Consider the following 15646-nt stretch of genomic DNA (forward strand, 5'->3'; position numbering starts at 1 on the left):
GCAGTACCATAGGGGGCTAGTCGGTAACAGTTCCTGACGCTACACCACCAGCAACCAGCGGCTGCAGTTACGGAGCCGTACCCCAGAGAAGACGAGGGGAATAGCGACAAAAGAGAGGCCCCCCTCTCCCCCGAGCTGAGACGTCCTTTCTAAACAGGTATGCCTTCCTTCGACAGATGTAAACGATGTAAGTTGAGCGTCGACGCGGCTCGACTTTGCTGAGATATCCGTAACGTTACCCGTCTCCTGTCGCAGAGAGACCCCGTAACGCTAAATGTAACGCTACATGTGGGGATGCTGTGGTGTCGCAACCTGATGCCCCCCTGCCCCCCTCCTGCTGTCATCGGCATCATGAATTATATATACATATACACACACATATGTGATTATTATAACATTGCTGCAGTGATCAGTTTGAGGAGAGACTGGAGGAAAGCCCGTTCATGTTAAGTTAAGGTCGCCTAAAACATAACAAATGAGTGCAGCTCGTTGCTTTCCTCGGCTTTAGCCATACGGACACATGTGATAACTCGGCAACAGATAACTGTCACATTATGATAATTATGAGAACATGTGCATCTGTTGGAAAGGATAATATATATATAAAGATAGGGCTGTCTTTCTGTCTCCTGTCGGTTAAAACGTAGCGCTAGCTACTTGAGGAAGAAGGTCTGGCAATATGAGACTAACGTTACCAGGCTAATATTAAAGTTCCAACTATTTTTAGAGGTGTTTTCAGATGTTATGCAACGTATTTGGTATTCTGTCAATATCGTCATGCTTTCAGTCAATACATCTCAAAACCTGTCATTCGGCGGAGAGTGTTTCTTTTAATCTGGTCAGTGTTTCCACACAGTGGCGTCTGATTTCCTTGTTGATAGTTGCTTTGAATATGAAGAACAGCCTAACTTCTGGAAGCTTCCAGAAGTTTGCCTGTTCCTCAAAAGAAGCTAGAGTTACTAGTTCATCACATGAAATACTATATTTGTAAGTGTAATAAAATACAGACAAATAACAGTTGTGACTGCATCATTTGAGATTGTTTCATCTAAAGGCTGATTAACTGCAAACAACATTAAAATGATCTGGTATGACATGTACAACCTCCTATATATGAGGCCATCAGGCCAAAACAACAGATCAATTGATCGATTAGTGGATTGGCACAGAATTGATTGTCATTATTTTTAAGTAAACATAAGTGAGCAAAAAATGACAAACGTGTTGGTTCCAGGTACTAAAATGGACCTGTATCATTGTAAATTTCATATTTTGGACAAAACAAGACATTTGAAAACATCATATTGGGATTATTATTTTCTGACATTTGACAACACAATGTATGAGGATTGTAACAAGCGAAGTTTCATGTTTTCACTTGACGAATGACTGAAACGGTAAATTATTCATTTTGAGTTTATTTCTATTATCTATTCGATAACTAGACTTAACTACAATTCAGTGTCATGAAAACAGGAAAAGTAGTACATGAATAAAAACATTAAGCAAAACCTTTTTAAAGGTATTAGATTATGTCATACAACACGTTCTAGTGAATACGACTATACAATTGTTGGCACTTCTACAAGGGTTTTTCATGCAGTCATTTTATCATTTGAAGGACGTTTAAGTGACAAAGAAGCTTTTTGTTGTGCCTCTTAAGGTTTCTTGACCAGTTTACCACTTTTGACAAATACCGTCGTCTAGCCCAACATGCGTGAGCCCCTCTTTATGAGCAACAGGTAAAGCAGAATGTAGTAAACTACTCTTTTGCCATATGGTGGTTAATGACTTCCAGTTGGTGGCTGGAGCAGATCAATTCTAACAGGTTTCCTTCCTGATTTCCCACACATTCAAATCTGTGAATGGATTCCCTGTCTAAGAGGACAACGCTCACTGCTGTTCTCTTGATGATAACCTCTTGGAAAATGTTTACACTGATAGAAAAAGTCAAGGGAAAACTCAGATGAGCAACTGCATCATGCGTAACTCCACGAATCACAAACATTCCAGTCCTTGTTATGAATCTTTTCAGTTAAAGTACACGCTTGTTAGTGTGCTGGTTAAGCCGTCATGTGTCTCTGTTCTGTCCGCTGTGATTTGTGTTCAGAGCCGTTCGCTGGATGCACACAGTCTGTTTTGTCCGTTGCTCTTATCTTGTTAATGCCAGATTTGTAGTGGTGTGAGAGAGTTCTTGGACACTGAGGGACCTGCTCCAGCTGCCTTTTTGTTGATTGCAATCACAGTCAGGGGCGACTCTGGACTCAGCGAGAGATTTGTAACAGTATGAAAAAATGAAAATACTGAAGTCTAATCAGAGATTTTGATCAAGAGATAACATCTAGAGTTTCTTTGCCAGTATTTACCTATGGAGTTGCGGTGCCGACAGAAATCGTAAAAATATTCACAACAATGATGTGCCCTTTGACATGATGATGGTCGTCACTGTTATGGAATTGTTGTTGGCCTCCAATCCTGATCTGTATCCTATTATATTGAGTTTCTGGTTACTGAGTCTGATCCAATATTGGTTTTAATTATATATTTCTTAATATTCTCTTGAGTAATACAGACAGGCACACTTGAACCTCATTCAAATTAATGAAGCATCTTGTATATAAAGACTTGATAGCTGCTGGATAGAAACATCACATCTCTCCTTTAACGGTATAATATACTTTATATTTCCGTCTGTATATTTAATATTGCTACGGTATTCTTCTTTACTGGTTGTGTTACTGTTTCACTGTTTATTTATATTACTTGATTTTTTTTTTAAATTTGCCATGTGTCTCTTGTGTGTACTGCTGCTGTAATCCTGCAATTTCCCCTCTTGCGGAACTAATAAAGGAGTATCTTATCTCATCTTATCTTATATATTGCTCACTAAAGATTAGTGTTTTGTATGATATATGTGGTGTGTCAGTTCAGATCTATTGTGACAGGGAGGTTTGGACAACCTCTAAATACTGAAATTCAAATGGAGATACTACTTCACTTCAAAGCCAGCTGGGGGATGTAGTCCCTCCTGGAAGTCCTGAGGGCCGTCGTCCTCATAAACCACAAACAGAAGGGTGTGGGTTTGAGATCCTCACAAGTTACCCAACCCTGACGCTGTCATGGTCTCTCTTACCTTCACTGTGAGCTCCAAATGATACTTTAAGCTGAGGCTTTTATTTCAACCAGCTCTAAAACTACAACAGACAAAGGCTCTTGTAAACAACCATTACAGTGATGGATAATCACTGGAACTCCCTCTTGAAATTGACTTTAATGAGAAAATCTCATGATATTAAAATATTAATGGGAACAGCTTTTCCCCACAAGTCAATTTACAGCAAAAACAAATATGAAATAATTTTCTTATGGACTGACACAGTACAAAATCATTGCCAAATTAATGGCAAAAGAGGCAAATGCTGCTTTTCCATCTTTTTAACTTTGATTACCCTCTCATTAACCATCATTTAGAAGGCCTTAACTTTATAATTAATTTGCCTCCTACTAGAGCTTTTTATTCATTAAGAAATAACATCATAATGGACTGCTTCTGCTGTGATTTGATTAAGTTTTATAAGCACCCCCTCTGGTTCCCTGAGTCACCATGGGATTGACTGACCCACATCTGTTGCTCACGCTGAGGCATAGTTCACGCTGAATGGAGCAGGAATCCATCAGATCTGGGTTAGCAGCTGTAGTGCTACCACAAGGCATTAATCTGCACGTACATGCATGGATACTCTCACTGCACAGAACCGTGAGTAACCACATCTCTAGCAGGCACTGGTGTCCATTAACTCTCCACTGCTGCAGGGGGAACTGGTGGCAGGTGAGTGGGTCAGTAATGGCTGAAGTGAGGGGGAGAAAAGAACATCCATTTAATATGATGAGTCAGGGCGTTCGGTCTGTTTTTAAAGGAAAACCTGGAGGAAAACAATCACTTTCTGGGTCATATCGCTTCATATTTAGATTCTGTTCTACACTATGGTGTGGAGATGAAAAGGAGGTCATTCTAACAGTTAGGATTGGATGGGTTTTAAATCAGTAGACGCAGGGATTCAACAGAGAAAGTGTCGGAGGGGGATTTGGTGTTGCGAAAGAGAGGAGTGAAGTGCCTGTGCCATGTCTCAACCGGGTGTCCCATACTGGCACTGCCAAGTGCCCCCAACCCCCCTCATGCTCACAACACACACAAACACAATCTAACTGCAAAGGCCACAGGTTATAAATAGCAAACAAACAGGACACAGTGGACTCCCTGTGTAAGTGCTCCTAACTGGTTTGTTTACCATTTTTAGTGCGATGGCACAGATATCCCATGATGATCAATGGTCGACTGTGGTTTTTCTTGGCATTTACCCTCATTGTTTTAGTCAGACTGCCCTTTTGTTTAAGTGAAATAAGATTTTGCAGGCAAAAACACACAGAGATAAACTGTGAATCCATGTAGCTTTAAGCTGGGAGAAGAACCAGATCTGGCAGAAAACCAGAGCCTGCCCTGTTTGGATAGGCGTTAACAGAAAACTTTGACAGGCTGTGTTTGGGTCCCACCCACAACAAAAAATATGGCATATTAACAAACGATTATGAAAACCTGCTCCTCATGCGTGTGAAAGACAATTTGTTTAACCCTTTTTGAATTGGAGCATGGATAACGCATATGATTTTTCTTAAGTCAAGATAATGGCAGTTTATTGTAGTAACATTTAGTTTTTTGTCAGTGAACTGCATTTCTCGTCTTACTGTTAACACACATATTTTTTCTTGAAATAAGGTCCCTTGGTGGTCAGCTCGAATGGGATACTTTGCCCCTCTATTTTGGCGTTATTTTTGGCCCAATGTGTTGTACAATTATAGTGGGAAGACTGCACCGTGAATGACCATAGGTTGACACAGATGGTCAAGCCCATAAAAGGGGTCTTAGTGATTCATGTGATGGTTACAAGAAGGATAATGTGGGGTTGCTGTGCTGTAAACTCCTCCAGATACAATACAGGGCAGGAGAAAACCGCTAACGTAACCCTGATATCCAATTGTGAAATACTTACAAAGTAAAAATGAAGCTAAGAGCACATTTGTATCCCCAGAAACTAGTCTGCTGATCATGTGCTCTCTCGCCTCGGGTGTGACGCTAAGTCGAGAGCTGGCTGGCTGGACATCCGAGTGGTTGCAGCTTACGTTGTCGGAGGCGGTTTAGGCGGCATCTGACATTTTGGCAACTGTATTGGTCATGTGATCCTTATCATCGTTGTCTCGGTGGGCTCTTTTTCTACATCAGAGACAGATTTCTGCGGAAATGTTTTACACCGGGGTCAAATATCTGCTTATTTTAGTAGTCTGATATCTTTTTGTATCTACCTCTAGATCAAGAACTCCTGCGTACATTGGCAGCAATTGTTATTATAGTCCGAGCCAACTATGTACAAAGAGCAGAAGAGATTGTGAGCGAGCGACTTTGATGACGATGTGTTGGTGCAGGTTTCCCTCTCTGTGTTGTAGAGTTACCAAAAAATTTGAAATCTGGGGCTAAAACAAGAAGACCTGATTATCTTTGACATTTCTTCATCAGACATGTTCGGTCTTGTTTTTTAGAGGCTATGCTTCATAACTTCAACATTAGGTCACGTATTAAGAAATGCTTCATGTTCTTCTTAATGGGTATATCCAAATTTCCAAAGTAAAAGTAAAAGACCCACAGCCTGAGGGATGATCACCTGCTTATTATGTAATTTTTCTGGGCTTGTATTGGCTAAGCTGTCCTCTCTGCAGCTCTATTTCAGTGCACTTGATTACATTGTTGGGTATTGCCACCCTGTTTAATGCTGTTGCCCCATCCGCCCCTTTTACAAATTGACCCCTCGTGTCTGGAAGGGAGATATCTCGTCTTCACACATGGCCACGCTCAGTCTCAGTTTGTTGGGCTTTATCTGTCCGAGCAAACATGTCTTAACAGAACGAAACTTTCTTTCCACAGAGGCCGCCAAAAAGAGGACCCTCACATAGGACCGGAACTAGAAACCCGCACAGACGGCGCCATGCTGGAATACTACCAGACATTAGGAGTCCAGAAAAATGCATCGCAAGAGGACATCAAAAAAGCGTAAGTGCTCCCGAGTGTTTTTCTGCTCCATTCTCCCCTAGTATTGTTGGTTAATTATATCCCCCTCTGGCTGTATGAACTGACACGAGGAGAGGGAGCAGAGAGGCTGCAATGCAGAAAGTTTCCACTCTTCTTCCTGTAACCTTGCCACTGTCAAATACCTTCCCCCTACACTCACCCACCACACGCAGCAGGCCCACTCAACAGGCCCGTTTCTGTTAATCACACTTCCTCACAGGTTTCTCACAAACACCTTTTTTTGTTTTGACTAGTGAAGGGTTTCCGATGAATTTGATTTAAATGTTTAAATAAGCCTGTTTGAAGTTAGCCACGTGCTCCACGGGGGAAATAATCTGTTATTTTATGTAATGCAGCAAATCAAGAAGTGGCATAAAATCATGTGAGAAAGGATGAAGCTATTAAACATCAAATCCACCGGTGCATCCAATTTGCCAAGCATAGAAGATTGCGAACATTTAGCGCAATGCTATCTCTATGCACTCCATTGTTGGCTTCCAAAGTCAAACGTTATCTCCACTGACGCCAATCAATAAGTCATATCTTTAGCCTATGCCCCCGGCTCTCTCCCCATGATCTTCGATTGAAGTATTTGGTTCTCGGGGACGTCAATGTCGGTCCACCGCTTCTCTCCAGACTGAATACAATACAGCCACAGCTCTTGGATTGATCACCATGAAATTTGGTACAGAAATTCGTGGTGCCCAGAGGACAAATCCAGATTAAATTGGTAATCCTTTTGACATTTCCTCTAGCGCCACCGGCAGGTTTGACTCCATTGGTTTTAAGTGACAACTATTGGATGGCTTGTCATGAAGTTTGGTACCGGCGTTAATGTCCGCCTCAGAATGAATCATAATACATTCGGTGATCTCTTAACGTTTGGTCTTTTCATTCCGCTCAGAGCCCCGCTGCGCCTTCTTCATGTCATATTTGAGTTATCGTAATTATTAGAATTTTTCTACTTGAGAATAGTGTTCACGTCGTCAACTACTAATTGCAAATGGGGAAACGTTTCACTTACTAATACGGAAGTGCTCGGAAAAAAAAAAGATAATAGTGAGAGACCTCATATTGGTTGACGGCTTGATCGACGATTGACTTTCTGTCAGATGTTCCAACACAAATCTCTGGTATCTGCGCCCTACTGTGCATCGTGAAGCGACATGTCTGCCCGTCGAGCCCCGGCAATCGGCACACGGAACGAGTGAATTTAAAATAAATTGGTCGACGTGAAAAATGGAAATGACCACCCAGTAATACAGCTTTCAGAACAAGAAAACGTCTGTCGCTTTTAAGAGTGAACACACAGGCTTCTGACCGACAAAGACCGACACCACATTGTTCAACTTGGTCTGCCCGGCTGCCCTATTGACCAAGCTTTCAAACAGCTCGATGATGTCACAGATTACAACAAAGACGTAGACTACAAAAAGGATTCACGATGGACCCATAAGGGAGGCAATGCCTGGATTGTGTGCAGCCCTTTTTTCCGTCCGGAGTCTTCTCCACGTCATCCGTGTGTCCGCTCGCTGCCGGGCTTAGAAACAAACAGCTGATGCAGCGTAAGCCTCTGTGCGAACCTCACGTCAGTGGACTGCAGGCTGTCTTTGTTGTTTCTGCTTGAACTGGGGACGTGGGTTGGGGGGGGGGGGGGGCAGTGTGTGCATGTATGTATTTGGGATGTGTGTGCGCATACAGGAGAGTCTGTATGTTTGCTGTAGGCATGGTTGCCACCCTAAAAAAAGACTTGAATGTGGATATGTGTTTCTGATAGGGGGATGTCCGTTGTATACATGCATACACATATTCCACATCCCATAATTAGGAACTGACTCTCTCTTCTTGGAATATCTACAGTATGTGGCATACAGTACATGGTGTGTTTATCCCCGTGTTGATGTAAATGTTACTGACTTAACTGTCTGGCGTTTGTGCCTCAGTTACAGAAAATTGGCGTTGAAGTGGCATCCAGACAAGAACCCGGACCACAAGGAGGAAGCGGAGAAACGGTTCAAAGAGCTGTCAGAGGCATATGAAGTGCTCTCAGATGGTAAGGTTTTGTTCTGTAGAGGGAGAAAGTAGATCATGTAGCCATGTTAAGGGAAAACGTATGAACCTGATGACTGATGTGTCTAAACGGACATCTTGATTCATTGGCACCTCAAACGTTAAAGTTGACATTTGTTGTCATATCTGCTGTTGGAGAAAAGTAAGTTTGGAGTTTCGTGTCTGATTACTAAAGCAAGATGTTGCTGTAAAAAGTCATCAATCGTGTTTCCTACAAGAACAAACCTAAAATATCTTAATGGGGTTATATAATATGTAAAGAAAGCTTCATTTTTACTTTGTGTTTGTCACATGATATCATATGCAGTTATCAGTTTGGGCTGTAAATGTGTTCAGACACAGACAGTTACGCCTTTCTGACTGCTGAAAGGCAGCTTTGTAATCTTTGTACACAATACTCAATACAAAGAACCCACATGCAGATAATCAGACGGATGGATAAGGATGTCTATTGTCATCGTAAAAATATGCAACACAATTTAGTTGTTCAGCAGCAACAAGGTATACTGATTTAAGACATCAATAACTATATAAGATTATATATTATATGATTTATAAAATGAATGGACTCAAGGATGCACTGATGAGAATTTGCAGTGCAAAGCACAACGGTCCAGATCATTGTAACACAATAACATTTCCACAAACGAGGGTCAAATGACGACGTGATGCATCTTTGGACAGACATGGATGTTTGGCGGAGGCCTTCAGCCATGAGGCGCTAGTTCCAGTTGAAAGGGGGCACTTCATTCGATGCTAACTTCCAGGACCCATGGAGTTTAAAATGAAACAGGATGGGATTTGTCTGTTTTTATCTGTTTTCATGAAAAGTCTTTCTCTTCCCTCCACAGAAAACAAGAGGAATACTTACGACAGATACGGAAAAGAAGGTCTTTCAGCAGGAGGAGGAGGAGGTAAGGAGACGACGTTCGCAATAACAACATATGAATTGCAGTGCCATGGAGATGAAAAGATTTCAGTCGTCAATATGGATGTGGAGAAATCTGATGAGGATTAAAAATATGCTATATTTTGAGTCTATGTAGACTTTTTTTTAGTGGCCTACTTCCTGCACTATCTAACCATCAGCATGTATCAGTTATTCATTCAAAGTACAAACAGCTTGGTATTGTGTTGGTATTTCGTATCACTTGCAATGATAGTACCAGCTCTAATCCTGCTTCTGATGAAGTCATTGTGTGTTTAAGAGCCTTCACTGTTTTATGTTTTACAGGGGGCCATTACGATCACTTTGGCGGCGGCGGCTTCACATTCCGTAATCCCGACGACGTTTTCAGGGAATTCTTCGGCGGCAGAGATCCTTTCGCAGAATTTTTCGGTAGGTCTCCTTCAATTCTGGCGAGGGGAGATGATGTGATTTCAAGTCTTCAAAGAGGAGGAAGAAAGAGCGGCTGAAGAGAGACAGAGAGAGTAGGCAAAGGCTTTTATTGGCTGCATCATTTTATCTGGTCAAAAATATACACAGATGACCTGAGACTGCTCAAGAGAGACATCCTGTCAGTCTGAGTTGTTTGTTGTGTTGAACATTGATATTGATATTTCTCACTTGTTTGACTGTTTGCTAGCAGCCCCGGCTGTGTGTAAGGGTGAAAGATGGAGCATTGGACCGAGGAAACGTTCTGTGAAGCCGTGTGCTGATCCCCCACAGCGCTGCAATGTGCAGCTCCAATACTCACAGCAGTGTTCTGCCACTAAATGTCACATGTTGGCCAACACGGAGCGCCTGCTGGATGTTGACCCTTCATTACGTAGCCTTCATCTCTCTGCGAGCCAAGCTTTAGACCTCTTAATTCACTCCGGCTTCTCTTGTAGAAAATAGTCTTTCCGATCAGGAAACAAGCTCCATGAAAGCAAAAGAAAATAACGCTCATATAAATAGATTAAACGCATAAAGGCGTCTGAAGTTACAGCTATAAATAAACAAAGCAAGCTTAGTTTAGGGTGGATGGATTTACATGTTGCTTTACCATAGATTAGCCGTTTCATTACAAAGATTATCTGAGCATAGCTGAAGCAATTCATCAATCAGTCTCGGGCAACTCATTTTATCATCGATTAGAGTTATTTATACTTTGCCAAGCATTTATCGATTCCACCTTCCAAGTTGAGAGGATGTAGTGCTTTTACGAACAGCAAACTGATTTATAATTAGTTTTTTGACTGTTGCTTGGATACAATGTTACCACAGGCTGTGTTTCTTTTCCTACTTTGTTTCTCACATTTTTGGGGTTAAACAACAACAATATATAATTGACTAAGATTCATTTATAGTAAAAAAAAAAAAACTGTTTGTGGTAACCCTACATCTTTAGTTTGTATGTTGTTGGCTCCGTGTAAAATGAGTTAACTTATTATTTCTACCATTTTTAGAGTTTATGTTTCCGCAGCCACTTCTTTCTGATTAGTTTTAAAACTCAACAAATCTCTTTTATTTCTTTGTCCACCACTTCTCTGAGCATTTCCCCTCCCAGAAGTGCAAAAATGATGGCAGCTCTTTAGTTTTATACCCATGTATGCTGCTGCCTGAGGTAATCTACTGTTGGCGAGTGGCTGTTCATGTGGTACGATGACGGCTTCTCGTAGTGCCGGACTGCTGATTGTATCAGAGGTGTCAGTCGTTGTATAATGTCGTTATAGGAGTTTAACGTCTGGCCCGGGTTGTCTGGGTTCAGCAAAAGGCTGATTGGGAGGCATGCGTAGTTCACCCAGTGTAGCTCTAAATATGGAGTTCAGACGCAGGCGGAGGATGGATTTGAACGTCTACATCACTCAACTGGAATGCTTTCAAAAATAGCTTCCGTATTAAAACAAAAGCAGATGTAATAACGCTGAGTGTGTGTGTGTGTGTGTGTGTGTGTGTGTGTGTGTGTGCGCGCGCGCTGTGTGTCGAAGCACATGTAGCGAGTGCAATGCGAGCACTCGAGCGTGGGTGTAGAACATACAGTTATTGAAAGAACTGTAATCTAATATGTGAGTTCTTGGAAATGTGCTTAAAACAATTTGTGTGTGTGTGTCTGTGTGTGAGGGGGAAAGTAGGGGTTAGAAGTTGTAGGGAAAGTCAAGTCATTTGTATCGGAGTGTTTTTATAAACTGACAACATGTTTTTATTCCATTTATTAACATCGATACGATGGAGTGGAGCTCAGCTGTTGCTGTTTATGCTCTGCGCACATCGCGTCAGGGTTTGGCTTTTGTGAAGTGGTCCTTGTGTACCGGAGAGAGTAAAGTTCAAGTTCTATTTTGACCGGGGACGAGCTTTATTATGCTTAATTGGTATGCAACAGGATATGTCCAAACATCCGTCCTGTCAAGTTTATTTCACCTCTATATTTAGCGATTTTTCCTCGGATAGATCTATATATAAAGAAGCGTTTTGGTTTGACTTTCCTTAAGATGGCAGCCGCGGAAAAAGAAGTTTCAAATGTGTCTTTTTTAAATCCCATCCAGCCTCCAGTCCTGTCTGTCTAGCAGCTCGTCTCAGTGAGCAGCAGCTGGTCTTGTAGATCTGTCATCTTCCCACCTCAGTGTGTGTGTGTGTCCGTGCGTGTGTGCGTGTGTGTGTATGTGTGTTACGGATTCACACGAGGATAAGGGCTTAGTTGTTTGCCAAGAACGACCGCTCTCAAATTAACGTGTGAAGGAAGTAGTGAGGTGAGGGAGATATTAACTTTTTATTAAATATATCTTCTATGTAACCTATTGACACCGTCGGTTCAATTGTTCCTCTGCTTGTACTTCCTGTAAAGGTGTGGCACATTCCTCGCCGATTCAAACCTTTAAGCTTGGAGGTTTTTTTTCTTCTGTCAGAGTACATACGTGGCAGAGTGACAAAGCCTTGACCTTTTATCTCTTTGTGTACACTGACGATGTACAACAGCAATAAACAGGATTTCTTACAGTACATGTACGCAGCCTCCTTCTTGCCTCCTCTCTCTGCCGTCGTACTGACTGAGCTGTCCCCTCTAATGTCTTCTTCGAGGTAAATGGACGGTAATGCGGTTACAACAGGGGTCAGGGGATACTTTTATTTAAAGCTTTCTTTCAGAGGGAACAAGAAAAGCTTTATTGTCGCTCCTTCGGTACATTGAAGGTTGAAGGAGGAGTCTTCTTTCAGCGAACGGTGCCAGTGCGCCAGCCTTATCCTGCTGGGGCGACCCAGATTGGCTGCACGCAATTAGAAGCATGTCCACAGGGCTTTAGGATGAGAATTAGTGGTGGGCACTTCGACGGTTGAGATTGTTCCAGAAATTGCAAACTCATGCTACTAAATCCACCACTTTTAGAAGTTGTGCCTCAAAGCTGCTCTAATTAATGTGTCTCTAGTAACAATGGATACAATGGCTGTCAAGTGAAAGGGGTTGCTGGTCGTGACAAACGCATCCTCTTTCAGCCACATCTGAGTTGTGTTTTACATTGATATCCTTGCAAATCTTTTCTAATGCATATATGATAAGGCAACAAAGTGATGTATTCAAAGTGAATACATCGGTGTTCAAAAAACGCACAAACTACCATGATCTTGTATCAGGCTGAAAGTCTTAAAAAGGCTCCTCAATCTGTCATTTCTGCTATGTCCCGCCCCCACAGCTGATGACCCCTTTGACAATTTCTTCGGCGGCAGTCAAAGTCGCCAGAGGGGCGCGAGCCGAGGCAGGATGGGCGGGTCGCTCTTTGGTTTCGGGAGCTTCCCGGCGTTTGGGCCGGCCATCTCAGGGTTCAATTCAGGTCCATACATCCCGACAAAATGACTCCACATCATAAATTTATGATTTTTTTTTCCCCATTTTTACTGAAAGGGTGCTCTTTTACAGATTTTAGCCCGTTTGGAGACATGGGTGGAGGAGGATTCACATCCTTCTCTTCTTCATCTTTCGGCGGCGGTGGAGGAATGGGAGGAGGGATGGGTGGAGGGATGGGTAACTTCAAATCTGTGTCGACCTCCACCAAGTTCATCAATGGCAGAAAAATTACTACAAAACGGTAATTTTTAAACGAAAACTTCATCTTCTCGTCTATCTCTCGGCAAGAACGGGAAAAGGCATATCTCCCAAATATCCTCTTTACCAGTCTGACTTTGTGATGTTTTTGTGTGTTCTCCAGGATTGTGGAGAACGGCCAGGAGCGGGTAGAAGTGGAGGAGGATGGTCAGATAAAGTCCCTAACAGTTAATGGTAAGGAGCAGCTCCTAAGACTGGGTAACAAGTAATTATCTCGCCACAACACTTGACCAACATACAGTTTTCACACTTGGATAAAAGTCGCCCAGTGACTATGTTTGGTACCAACAGTTGGTCTCTCCTCTCTCTCTCCTCCTGCATCTCATTCCAGAAGAACAATTTTTCTCATTTTAGCTCAGCTGCAAGGGAGGTGAGAGAGATGTCATAGTATTTGTATATTTGTATTTATTCCATTATTATGGGAGGGGAGGGACCATCTTGTTGGGATTTTTGTTTTTGTTTACTACATTTAAATTGTACTTTTTTTTTTATTTCTGCCATAAGCACAACGCTCGAGGACGTGCTTGATATATATATTTCCTTTTGCGGTGAATGTTGTCTTTGTTTTTGTCGCTGGAAAACAAGATGCTGTACAATTAGATTCAAGCATGTCATTTTTGCTCTTTTCAATTGACGAACTTAACAAGTGAATGATCAAAGCTTAACCACTTCACCCTAATGTCTTGAACTTGAACTTCACCCTGCTAACCTGTTAGCTGTTACCATGTTCACGCGTGTGTACTATGAATGACATACATCATTAATAAATTAATTAGAATAATACGCATTTTTCTTACTTTAACATTTGTTTGTGTATTTGGAAATACCACAGTATGTTTGTTGGGTTTTTGCATGATTGCTGAGTCCAGGAGGCTGCTTTTTGTAGTTTCACTGTAACAATGTCAGCAACTTCAACCATGAACGTAGACCGCACAACACCTTACACTGTTACCGGACAGACAGGGGAATTTTCATTCTTTGTAAAAAGAGAAACCAAAATAAAGAGTTCAGGTTTGATCAATAAACTTCAGTTTTCGTGGAAAGTCTGCTGCAGTCACCTGGTGTCTTTGTCATGTTTCCTTTGGCTTGAGTGGCTTCTTTTCATTGCACTCTTCCTGGATGTATACTATGAGATGTGTGTGTGTGTGTGTGTGCTTGTGCCTGATCACATTTCAAACCTGCTTCACACAACCGCAATAAAGGAAACCACAGCGGCTGCTTCTTGTGGTACACTCACCCATACAGCTCACAGTGTGGACTACGTTAACCTACTAATGCCTGGTGACTCACATGAGGGCTCGGCCACTGAGTCCACTGTGTGTGCTTCCACTGAAATATTTCTATTCCTCATTTAATAAAATGAAAACTATCATCAACATTTTCTGCAAAAACACATCCTCCTCGAACCCTGAGGTGTATTTTGTATCTTTTAATGTGCGGTAGGTATGCTTTACCTTTTACTTCCCAGGTGAGAAGGTAACGACGTGATTCAAGTGTCCTTCATCATGTTTCTTCATCTCTCTCTCCGCCCCTCCCGTCAGGACATTTATATGGGCGGTTTGTAAAAGTGCTGATGGTGCACCTCTATTGAATTCGCCCTCAAACCCAACTTGAGCTCTGCAGAGACTTTAAGCCAAACGAGGGACTTAAAATGTAACTCATTGTTTAGCTACACAAGAAGTCATCGCCTAGCTGGGAAAATCCCTTTTTAAAAAAAATATATTTTGTCTAATTTGGAGACAATAAAAACGCAGGTCTGCTATCTTTTAAATACACGGCCTGATGTGCTCGGATTCAGGGTGAGCTTTAGTGCTAGGTTTGATTACAGTCGAGGCAGAGGTGTGTGTGTGTGTGTGTGTGTGTGTGTGTGTGTGTGTGTGTGTGTGTTTTACTTGAGGAATGTGCTCGGGGCTAGTTTATTTACACAAGCCTCACTGCATATTTTTGTAAGAGACAAGTCTGGAGTGAGAGAAACTGAGGAGAAGGGAAAGGCAGGGTGAGGTCATGAGCTGAGTCAAGCTGCAGCGTTAAGGACCGGTTTACTTTATTGGTCTGACATTTAGCATCAAAGAGTGTATTGTGTTTGTGTGTTTTAACGGCGTGCATGCCATTTCTACTACTTTTTAACTTTTTGTATTTTTCTCGCTCAATTTCTGTATCATCAGTGCTGATTGAAGGGGCTTTGCGCATGCGCAGTCCTGTTGCTAAGTGACACTGCAGCCCAGCGCCCGTCCCTATTGCTTATCTAGCCTGTATTCCCCCCTCTCCTCTGTAAATGTGGTGAGTAAGTGAAGGACGTGTGTTGTATATAAGGATTACCACACGAACTAGCAATAAACCGCTCAATCTAATCACTAATAATATGATCATCTTCGGATCGATACAAATGCGTCGGCGGCGTTAGATGTTCATGTCGTCAGTGGGGAGCAGTTGAATAGGT

General features: G+C 42.1%; 1 protein-coding gene across 2 annotated transcripts; it reads left to right on the forward strand.

Moving 5' to 3' along the window:
- LOC137788701 (dnaJ homolog subfamily B member 6-like) lies at positions 1–14252 on the forward strand. 2 transcript variants are annotated; one of them, XM_068581719.1, is made up of 9 exons: positions 1–157; positions 5975–6100; positions 8062–8171; positions 9040–9102; positions 9423–9527; positions 12797–12934; positions 13021–13189; positions 13310–13380; positions 13538–14252. In XM_068581719.1, the coding sequence occupies exons 2-9, from the start codon at positions 6036–6038 to the stop codon at positions 13558–13560; spliced, it is 744 nt and encodes a 247-aa protein (XP_068437820.1). In that variant the 5' UTR covers positions 1–157; positions 5975–6035; the 3' UTR covers positions 13561–14252. The 2 variants fall into 2 exon arrangements, with proteins under 2 accessions (XP_068437820.1, XP_068437819.1); XM_068581718.1 differs by having other exon boundaries at positions 13310–14252.
- The last annotated feature ends 1394 nt before the right edge of the window (positions 14253–15646 follow it).

The sequence above is a fragment of the Clinocottus analis genome, unplaced genomic scaffold, assembly GCF_023055335.1.
Source record: "Clinocottus analis isolate CAN_PGR_092001 unplaced genomic scaffold, fCliAna1.0.p SCAF_18, whole genome shotgun sequence".
Lineage (NCBI taxonomy): Eukaryota > Metazoa > Chordata > Actinopteri > Perciformes > Cottidae > Clinocottus > Clinocottus analis.